This window comes from Coregonus lavaretus (assembly GCF_964263955.1).
Source record: "Coregonus lavaretus genome assembly, contig: HAP1_SCAFFOLD_2658, whole genome shotgun sequence".
Lineage (NCBI taxonomy): Eukaryota > Metazoa > Chordata > Actinopteri > Salmoniformes > Salmonidae > Coregonus > Coregonus lavaretus.
Window position 1 is genome coordinate 5,041 of NW_028158423.1, and position 11,915 is coordinate 16,955.

At 42.2% G+C, this 11,915-nt stretch overlaps 1 protein-coding gene across 1 annotated transcript; it reads left to right on the plus strand.

The window, feature by feature from the left end:
• Positions 1-815: 815 nt before the first annotated feature.
• LOC311124025 (isoleucine--tRNA ligase, cytoplasmic-like) lies at positions 816-11,674 on the plus strand (the record flags this gene model as incomplete). Its single annotated transcript, XM_084198243.1, has 6 exons — positions 816-992; positions 1,346-1,466; positions 3,599-3,724; positions 7,005-7,151; positions 7,590-7,742; positions 11,074-11,674. Coding segments are annotated over 6 exons (807 nt in total), but the record flags the coding sequence as incomplete, so codon positions are not given.
• Between the last annotated feature and the right edge of the window lie 241 nt (positions 11,675-11,915).

Consider the following 11,915-nt stretch of genomic DNA (forward strand, 5'->3'; position numbering starts at 1 on the left):
CCGTTCCTCCGCACACTCCACTGGCTTCCAGTCGAAGCTCACATCCACTACAAGACCATGGTGCTTACCTACGGAGCTGTGAGGGGAACTGCCCCTCCCTACCTTCAGGCTATACTCAAACCCTACACCCCAACCCGAGCCCTCCGTCCTGCCACCTCTGGTATCTTGGCCCTCCCATCCCTATGGGAGGGCAGCTCCCACTCATCCCAGTCCAAGCTCTTCTGTCCTGACACCCCAATGGTGGAACCAGCTTCCCCCTGAAGCTAGGACAGCAGAGTCCCTGCTCATCTTCTGATAGCGCCTCAAACCCTACCTCTTAAATAATCCCCCCCCCAACAACAACAAATAACTTTCCTGATCCAACGCTTGCAATTGACTTAAACTAACCCATCAATAAGATCTAATATTTATGAAGGTCACTTGGTTCCGTCTGATGAGATCACAGTGTACTACAGCTGTGAACTAGGAGGAGATTAGCTTTTACCTGGACAAGGTGATCCAGTAATCCATCAGATCCAACCCTCTCTTACCCGTCTTGGGTCACCTAGTGCCCTCAGATGAAATCACATTATACCAGGGTTGGGCTCAATTCCATGTCAATTCAAAAACTAAACCTAATTCCAAATTGTTCCCATTGAAAAGCTTTGACGATAATAGAAATGTCAGTGTACTTCCTGAATTGAAATTGACCCCAACCCTGCAGTGTACTTCAGCTATGAGCCGGCAGGAGATTACCTGGACAGTGTGATCCAGTGTTCTAGGCCCTGTTTGATCCAACCCTAACCCTGTCTGGGTTTTTTTACCTGTCTCTACAGGGTCACTTGGTGCCGTCTGATGAGATCACCGTGTACTACAGCTGTGAGCCAGCAGGTGATTACCTGGACAAGGTGATCCAGGCCCACGCAGACTTCATCCTGGCAACCACCAAGGCACCGCTCAAGACCTACCCCGTCCCGAAGTCCTCTAGCGTCATTGTGCAGGAGAAAACACAGGTTGGTTGGGTTGACGTGTAAACACCACAATGTTAGAACGAAAAGTGCTCTCAAATACCTCCCAGTGTGGGTTGGGTTAAAGCAAAAAAAATAAAAATATGCACATGTAATTTAAAAAAACTCCTGTTCCTAAATATGAATGGTTTATGTTTTTGCCCTCTGGTTGTGGTTGTACCTAATGGTTTTCATAATGTTTCTCCGTGGTTGTGGTTGTGCCTAATGGTTTTCATAATGTTTCTCCGTGGTTGTGGTTGTGCCTAATGGTTTTCATAATGTTTCTCCGTGGTTGTGGTTGTGCCTAATGGTTTTCATAATGTTTCTCCGTGGTTGTGCCTAATGGTGCTGTACTAAAGTTGAAAGGTTCTGACCTGGACCTGACCATAGTAAAAGGAGCCGCCGCCTCTCGAGCTCCGCTGACTGGACCAGCCTGTGCCTACATCAACATCAACCTCAACCTCAACAACAAGGAACAAGGTATAATTAGAAATATCTAATAATGCTTTACATTACCTCTGGTCGTGGTCCCCACTACTGGTGTCACCCAGGACTCAATTGGATTGGACCAAAGGTTCTGGGTTTGTTTTGATATCTAAATGATCAGTGTTGGTGTGTAATGGAACACAGAGGCAAATTCAATTCCATTTAATTCAATTCGGGAAGTGAATTGAAATTCAAATTCAAGAATGGACGAATCCTCACCCTAAAAGCACCAACAGAGGTTAAAAAAAATGTTATAATTTCGAAACCCTTAAAAAAAAAAAATCCTTCTGAAATTTTAGGACTTTGTCAAGCAGCTAGATACCAACAAAAAAACATGGAGGAATGACTAAGCTTAAAAGGTGGACTCAATAGTATAAATATTCTTTGGGGGATAAAAGCAACAAATCTGGCATTCAGAAAATATTCAGACCCCTTGACTTTTTCCACATTTTGTTACGTTGCAGCCTTATTCTAAAATGGACAAAAAATATGTTTTTACCTTTATTCTTCCCCCATCAATCTACACACAATACCCCATAATGACAAAGCAAAAACAGGTTTTTAGAAAATTTTGGCAAATGTATTAAAAATAAAACATCTTATTTACATAAGTATTCAGACCCTTTGCAATGAGACTTGAAATTGAGCTCAAGTGCATCCTGTTTCCATTGATCATCCATCATCCACAACTTAATTGGGGTCCACCTGTGGCAAATTCAATTGACTGGACATGATTTGGAAAGGCACACACCTGTCTATATAAGGTCCCACATTTGACAGTGCATGTCAGAGCAAAAACCAAGCCATGTGGTCGAAGGAATTGTCCATAGAGCTCTGAGACAGGATTGTGTCAAGGCACAGATCTGGGGAAAGGTACCAAAAAATATCTGCAGCATTGAAGGTCCCCAAGAACATAGTGGCCTCCATCATTCTTAAATGGAAGACGTTTGGAACCACCAAGATTCTTCCTATAGCTGGTCACCTGACCAAACTGAGCAATCGGAAGAAGGGCCTTGGTCAGGGAGGTGACCAAGAATCCGATGGTCACTCTGACAGAGATCCAGAGTTCCTTTGTGGAGTTGGGAGAACCTTCCAGAAGGACAACCATCTCTGCAGCACTCCACCAATCAGGCCTTTATGGTAAAGTGGCCAGACGGAAGCCACTCCTCAGTAAAAAGCATATGACAGCCCACTTGGAGTTTGCCAAAGGCACCTAAAGGACTCTGAATGCGAAGCGTCACGTCTGGAGGAAACCTGGCACCATCCCTACGGTGAAGGACGGTGGCAGCATCATGCTGTGGGGATGTTTTTCAGCGGCAGGGACTGGGAGACTAGTCAGGATGGAGGGAAAGATGAACAGAGCAAAGTACAGAGAGATCCTTGATGAAAACCTGCTCCAGAGCGCTCAGGACCTCAGACTGGGGCGAGGGTTCACCTTCCAACGGGACAACGACCCTAAACACACAGCCAAGATAATGCAGGAGTGGCTTCTGGACAAGTCTCTGAATGTCCTTGAGTGGCCCAGCCAGAGCCCGGACTTAACCCGATCAAACATCTCTGGGGAGACCTGAAAATAGCTGTGCAGCGACGCTCCCCATCCAACCTGACAGAGCAAATCCAATTCTGCAGAGAAGATATGGGAGAAACTCCCCAAATACAGGTGTGCCAAGCTTGTAGCATCATACCCAAGAATCCTTGAGGCTGTAATCGCTGCCAAAGGTGCTTCAACAAAGTACTGAGTAAGGGTCTGAATACTCATGTAAATGAAATATTTTCAGGTCTTTTTTTTTATAGAAATGGGCGAAAATTTAAAAACCAGTTTTTGCTTTGTCATTATGGGGTATTGTGTGTAAATTGAGAGGGGGGGGGGGGGACAATTTAATCCATTTTAGAATAATGCCGTAATGTAACAATGTGGAAAAAGTCAAGGGGTCTGAATACACAGTATATTTATAAAATGTGTGAGTGTACTGTGTGTATATATATAAATGGTTAATCAAATACAAGCTTTTACTGTTTGATAGAAAGTGTCTTTTTGCCATTTCCAATTTGGGGTCAAATGAGCCCTGTTGATGCTTTTTAGGGTTAAACAAATGAATGCAATTTTTTTGTGCTGTCTCTTTCAGAGGGTGTGGTCCTCCTGGAGAACCCTAAAGGAGAGAACTGTCTGGACATGGCCAAGCTGAGGCAGATCTGCTCCAGTATCTTCGGTCTCAACAACACCAAGCTCTGTGTGTTCAACGGCAAGACGGGTAAGATGGCACACTCACTTTGAATCCTTAATCAACTTCCTTACCCCTATGTCAATAGAGCCCCACAGTGGATGTGTCATAATACCCATAAAACCTAGCGGGTCAAACAGGGAAATGGTTCCAATTGTTTTTCCACCATTCATTTTTCCCATAGGGGATTTTAGAAACACTTAAAATAAGGGCTGTGTTTTGTGTAGGCTTACCCTGGCGTGACGTTTTGATAACGTGTAAATCTCTTGGACAAGGTGACTTTTTTTTAAATCAATATATTTGGCTCTATGTACTCTCAGATTCAAAAATGCTAATTAGCATCAAAGTATACATCATGCAAAACTACAAATCCCTGCAAGCTCCTGCACATCATCTCTAACTGACACCTTTGCTAACAGGTATTGTGTCAATTTAAATGTGCACAAGACAGTTCACAGAATTGTCCATTGAAAGAAATGTAGCCAATTTTTTTCATTACTACATTTAACTAACATTAGATAGTTAATCCCAGAGATTTTTGCCTTGATTTGGCAGTCTCTTCCAGATCATCATGGTATTTGTAGTTCTTTATGATAGCCACATTAGCAGCTAATTAGCGTTTCATTTGTTGGGGGTAAATACAGGCGAAATATATTGATAAGTCTCCTTGTCCAAGAGAGATTTACACGGTTATCAAAACGTCACGCCAGGGTAAGCCTACATGAAACACAGCCCTTATTTTAAGTGTTTCTAAAATCCCCTAGACAAAATTAATGGTGGAAAAACAATTGGAACCATTTCCCTGTTTGGCCGCCAGGTTTTATGGGTATTATGACTCATACTGTGGTACTCAATACATACACTAGTAAGATGGGACACTCACAAGCCTCCTATACATACAGTGCATTCACAAAGTATTCACACCCCTTTACTTTTTCCACATTTGGCTGTTACAGCCTGAATTTAAAATTGATTAAATTGAGATTCTTTTTTTTGTCACTGGCCTAAACACAGTACCCCATAATGTCAAAGTGGAAATGTTTTTTGAAATGTTTACTAATTAATAAAAAAGGAAAATCTGAAATGTCTTTAGTCGAGAACTATTCAACTCCCTGGTTATGGCAAGCATAAATAAGGAGGAAGGAAATCAATCAGGGATTTCACCATGATGCCAATTGTGACTTTTAAATAGTTAGTTTAATGGCTGTGAAAGGAGAACTGAGGATGGGTCAACAACATTGTAGTTACTCCACAATACTAACCTAATTGACAGTGAAAAGAAGAAAGCCTGTACAGAATTAAAATATTCAAACATGCATCCTGTTTGTAACAAGGCAAAAAATGCTGCAAAAAATGTGTCAAAGCAATTAACCTTTTGTCCTGTTATCTTTGGGTCAAATCCAATACAACACATTACTGAGTACAACTCTCCATAGTTTCAAGCATAGTGGTGGCTGCATCATGTTATTGGTATGCTTGTCATTGTTAAAGACTGGGGAGTTTTTCAGGATATAAAAGAAATGGAATGGAGCTAAGCACAGGCAAAATCCTAGAAGAACCTGGTTCAGTCTGCTTTCCAACAGACACTGGGAGATGAATTCACCTTTCAGCAGGACAATAACCTAAAACACAAGGCCAAATCTACACTGGAGTTGCTTACCAAGAAGACAATGAAGGTTCCTGAGTGGCAGAGTTACAGTTTTGACTTAAATCTACTTGAAAATCTATGGCAAGACCTGAAAATGCTTGTCTAGCTATGATCAACAACCAATTTGACAGAGCTTGAAGAATTTAGAAAATAATAATGGGTAAATATTGCACAATCCAGGTGTGGAAAGCTCTTAGAGACTTACCCAGAAAGACTAACAGCTGTAATCGCTGCCAAAGGTGATTCTACAAAGTATTGACTCAAGGGGACGATTACTTAATCTAATGAAGATATGTTAGTGTTTTATTTTTCATGATTCGTTTGACAAATGTTAGCATTTGTCTTCCACTTTGACATTGGAGTATTTTTGTGTCGATCGTTGAATTTTTAAAAAAAATCAATTTAAATCCCGTTTGTAACACAACAAAAAAAGTCAACGGGTCTGAATACTCCGTAGCCCAGTAACTCTGGTCTGTCTGTCAGTAACTCCCACGAAACGTCAGAATTCTTGTCGTCATGAAATGTTACTAACCCATTGACCTCCCGGCCCTAGCCTCACTAGTCACTCAAAGCCCAGATGTTGTGAACCATGGTCAGGTTAGTGATAAACAGATGTTGTGAACCATGGTCAGGTTAGTGATAAACAGATGTTGTGAACCATGGTCAGGTTAGTGATAAACAGATGGTGTGAACCATGGTCAGGTTAGTGATAAATAGATGTTGTGAACCATGGTCAGGTTAGTGATAACAGATGTTGTGAACCATGGTCAGGTTAGTGATAAACAGATGTTGTGAACCATGGTCAGGTTAGTGATAAACAGATGTTGTGAACCATGGTCAGGTTAGTGATAAATAGATGTTGTGAACCATGGTCAGGTTAGTGATAAACAGATGTTGTGAACCATGGTCAGGTTAGTGATAAACAGATGTTGTGAACCATGGTCAGGTTAGTGATAAACAGATGTTGTGAACCATGGTCAGGTTAGTGATAAACAGATGTTGTGAACCATGGTCAGGTTAGTGATAAACAGATGTTGTGAACCATGGTCTATAAAGAGCGGTTCTCACACAGCTCAACATTTCTTATTTTCCTCTTGTGTGAATTATTACAAGAGATTGAGGTGTGTTGTGTTTCAGACCTGTCCAGCGTGTTTCAGACCTGTCCAGCGTGTTTCAGACCTGTCCAGCGTGTTTCAGACCTGTCCAGCGTGTTTCAGAGCTGTCCAGCGTGTTTCAGACCTGTCCAGCGTGTTTCAGAGCTGTCCAGCGTGTTTCAGACCTGTCCAGCGTGTTTCAGAGCTGTCCAGCGTGTTTCAGAGCTGTCCAGCGTGTTCAGACCTGTCCAGTGTGTTTCAGACCTGTCCAGCGTGTTTCAGACCTGTCCAGCGTGTTTCAGACCTGTCCAGCGTGTTCAGACCTGTCCAGCGTGTTTCAGAGCTGTCCAGCGTGTTTCAGAGCTGTCCAGCGTGTTTCAGAGCTGTCCAGCGTGTTTCAGACCTGTCCAGCGTGTTTCAGACCTGTCCAGCGTGTTTCAGACCTGTCCAGCGTGTTTCAGAGCTGTCCAGCGTGTTTCAGAGCTGTCCAGCGTGTTTCAGACCTGACCTGTCCAGCGTGTTTCAGACCTGTCCGGTAACTGATTGCTGTATGTTCTTGTTATTCCAGAGTTGACTGGTAAGTGTGATCTGCTGTCTCTGAATGGGAAGACCCTGTCCGTGACATCAGGCTCCAGTCCAAGCGACTCCTGTCCCGGCTCTGAGTCTCTGGTGAGCTCCTACGTCAACCTCCAACTGGCCAACTGTCAGCCCGCTGGTACGTTTAACTCACCAGTTGCTCATTCTCTCACTCCACTACACACCTACTTCCCTTTTTTTTTTTTTTACTCAACTTTTTTTTTGAAAGGTTAGTTTTCAGTTTGTTATGCCAATGCATTGTTATTCTGACACTGTTTTTACACATGTATGACGTTACAGGACATCCAACAGTAGTCTATTGAGATAAACATCACGAGGTCCAACTGAAATGAGACTTCTGCTTTATCCCAACCCCTGCCAGCAAGTGCCTTGGGCCCAATGGCATCTAGGATTTGATACCAGCAACTCTCCGGGCGCCAGCTCATTCCCCCCCCCCCCCCGTCAGACCCCCTGGATTCGAACCGGGAACCCTCCAGTTACTGTTTTGCCTCTAACCGCTAGGCTACCTGCTGCTATTGATGTGTACTGATGCTATGTATGTCCTGTCTCTCTGTAGAGTGTCAGAGTGGAGATGTGGGGACCCTGCTGCTGGTCAATCCTGTCGGACACGACTGCCTGACCCACAATGCTTTGCTGTCTGAGACGGCCAAGGTGTTCGGCCTCCGCAGCCGTAGACTGAAGCTCTACCTGGACGATGCGCTCACCCAAGGTAAGACGGACACCACCAGTCCTATTTTGGTCTCTGTCTCTGTGTTGTCTTCTTCAATGCATCTAGGATGGATTGGAAGGCTACAGGCCAGGCTCAGCAGTGCTCAGAGAATGGGCTGCGAAACGCTCTCTTGACTTTGCCGGAGCAGGATCTTGGAAGCTCAGCTTGAACAGTACTTCTGTCCTGCTTCAGCTGTATTCATTTCTGCTACTTTACACCTTTCCCCATCAATCCTACTGTGTCTAGGTTCAGGCTAGAGGTCATTTACTACTCTGCTGCACATTTAACTCTTAGCCTGTACCACCTCCTCCACATGTTTAACTGTAGCCTGCTAGCCTCTGCTCTGTAGTTTGCTAACGCTCTACTCTGCCAGTGATCTTTGACTTTTAATCTGGTTGGGAGAGTTTTTTAATGTTGACCTTGAACCACCAGCAGAGCAGCAAGTCCTGGGCTGAGGAAACCTCCCTGTCCAATTACTGTGTCTGACAGACTGCCTGTCTGCCCTAGCAGACGGGCTGGTTTGACTTACAGCTCATAGGTCTTCCTGCCTAATTAGGTGGGACATGAGAAGCAAAAGTCCCGACTTGAAATCTTCGTCATACTTGTTGTTGTTCTTCTGCACGCTACTCCTCTTACACGTTCAAGCTAGAAACGTCGTTCAAACTTTAAAACGTGTGGAACAATCTGGAATAGTATGCTTACGTTTTTACTTTTTGATATCTTTCATAGTTTTAAAAACTATCTTCATTCATGTTAATGGGACTTTTTTTCATTATTCTAAAACTCCCCATAGTGACCACAACATTAACTGTAAACAATGTAACTTTTGACAAATCATCTACTTTGACCACTTTCCCAACAAAAACGTAGAGGTTATGAAATCTTGGTCTACTTCTCTGCAATTAAAATCTGGAATTGGAACAGAATTATCTTCTATGGATCAAACGATAGAGCTTTTTTTTAGTAACCACGTCCAACAACTTTTCGTCTCAGCTTTTTACAAACAACTGCCGTTTTGACCACTTTCCCAACACGTTAGACTATAAGTTAGTGTATGACATCTTGGTCTGCTATTCAAATCTGGAATCGGAATAGAAATATCTGTTTTATAGAACCGCATCAACGTTTGAATTAACTGCCACGGAACTTTTCAGAACTTTCAAATTATAACGATGGGGGGGGGGCACATTCTAAGCGTGAGACGATGGGTGTTTCTCAATACGCACTACCTCGCTCCATACTCTCATGCTCGGAGTGCATTCTCCGAGGACGTTCTCTTGAGTACGTTCTTGTGAGTACGAGAGTGTGAAGAACATTTCAGAAGCACTCACACTCCCCCCCTATTGTATCTCTCCATTCACTGAACCTTCTTCCAGCCAGGACAATGGCAACAATAGAGTCGAAACGAGATGCGCGCACACACACGTTTTTACTTAATAATTATCAGCTAGATATACTGTACGTGAATCGTAGTACTCCAGCTAGCCGGCTAGTTAAACAGGCAAAAATGACCTAAAACTAATGTTATGCAAGGTAGATGTCAATTCTTCGTGGGTAGCTAGCTGTAGTCAGCCAACATATGTGATGTAAATGGTCAACAAGTCGGAGTGTATTTTCAGCTCAAATAATGTCCGCCATTGATTTCAAGAAATGTTGCTTATTTTTTTTACGTAGTTGCATCATTTTTCTTTGCATACTTTCCGTTGAAGCTTGCATCAATGCATGCTTCAATGTGATGTATAAAGGGAGTATGCATTAGAGAAGTGCCCTCCATGCTTAGTTTTGCATACTTTGATTTGAACACCCAATTAGCAAACATTGTGACTTTTGACACATCAGCTACTTTCACCACTTTTCCCAACAACGCGTCCCGCCCCCCCCCCCCAGCGGCGACAGAGAGATCTAGTAGAGATGGCGAGTGAGAGCTGTAGTATTTTTATTTATTTAACCAGAGGTCACATTGAGATTTACATCTCTTTAACAAGGCCCTGACCAAGAAAGCAGCATGCATAGTAAACAGCATAAAACACGACATAGTAAACAGCATAAAACACGACATAGTAAACAACATAAAACACGACATAGTAAACAACATAAAACACAACATAGTAAACAACATAAAACACAACATAGTAAACAACATAAAACACGACATAGTAAACAACATAAAACACGACATAGTAAACAGCATAAAACACGACATAGTAAACAGCATAAAACACGACATAGTAAACAACATAACACGACATAGTAAACAACATAAAACACGACATAGTAAACAGCATAAAACACCACATAGTAAACAACGTAAAACACGACATAGTAAACAGCGTAAAACACGACATAGTAAACAACATAAAACACCACATAGTAAACAACATAAAACACCACATAGTAAACAACATAAAACACGACATAGTAAACAACGTAAAACACGACATAGTAAACAGCGTAAAACACGACATAGTAAACAACATAAAACACCACATAGTAAACAGCATAAAACACGACATAGTAAACAACATAAAACACGACATAGTAAACAGCATAAAACACGACATAGTAAACAGCATAAAACACGACATAGTAAACAGCATAAAACACGACATAGTAAACAGCATAAAACACGACATAGTAAACAACATAAAACACCACATAGTAAACAACATAAAACACTACATAGTAAACAACATAAAACACGACATAGTAAACAACATAAAACACGACATAGTAAACAACATAAAACACGACATAGTAAACAGCATAAAACACGACATAGTAAACAGCATAAAACACGACATAGTAAACAACGTAAAACACCACATAGTAAACAACGTAAAACACCACATAGTAAACAACGTAAAACACGACATAGTAAACAACGTAAAACACGACATAGTAAACAACGTAAAACACGACATAGTAAACAACGTAAAACACGACATAGTAAACATGACACACGACATAGTAAACAACATGACACACGACATAGTAAACAACATAAAACACGACATAGTAAACAACATAAAACACGACATAGTAAACAACATAAAACACGACATAGTAAACAACATGACACGACATAGTAAACAACGTAAAACACGACATAGTAAAGTGCATTGCATAAGAGTTTAAAAGAGCATTCAGCAGCCTTCCAATCTGTGATTTCAAACCCTCAGTGGGAATAAAATGATGTTGTTTCACGGTGATGTAGAGACAGAGCTTTGACAGACTGCTTATTATTTCCTTCCTTCCTTACAGCTTTACCTTCTGAAAGATGCCAGGCGGGTTGTCTTCCATCATACTTTAAAATTATTTGTTTGTGTTTCAGAAATCCCAGCAGAGACGTCAGTGAAGACGCTGGACAGGAAGACTCTTTACGTTGGAGTTCTGCCCACCACTGCAGAGTCGTAGGACCCGGGGAACAGCCCGTCTGAAATGGCACCCTATTCCTTACATAGTGCACTGCTTTTGACCAGGGCCCAATGGCGCTCTGAGCAAACCTAGTGCACTACAGAGAATATGGTGATATTTCAGAGACAGCCAGAGAGAACCGTCTAGCTCCAAACTTCAATGAGAACCGAACATGAAATAGCAAAGCATTTCTGCTGCTCTGTATTCCCCCGTATCTCTTTCACTGTACTGTTCATCCTGTAGTCCAATGTCCGGTGACAGAGCCCATAGGCTTATCACGAGTTTCAGTTAACCTCAACCTACTCTGTACCAAATAGTCTTGACCAACCAGCTCTGTTTGCAGAGACGGTGCAGTGGATATTCTCTGGGTAAGAAGTAGCGTTCAGTAGTGTCTACCTTTTTTAAAGTGTCCATTGTAACCAAACGTCTCAGAACAAGAATAAAGGAGAATGCGCTGTTTTTTGTGAAATCAATAAAGGAACAATGGAATAAAGTGAAACCACAATGGAGAAATTACAGATGTTTGTGTTTTCCCTTTCTTGCAAAGAATCCATAGATCCATGTGGCACAGCATACATTTACATTTTAGTCATTTAGCAGACGCTCTTATCCAGAGCGACTTACAGTTAGTGAGTGCATACATTATTTTATTTTTTCATACTGGCCCCCCCCGTGGGAATCGAACCCACAACCCTGGCGTTGCAAACACCATGCTCTATCAACTGAGCTACATCACCTGCCGGCCATTCCCTCCCCTAC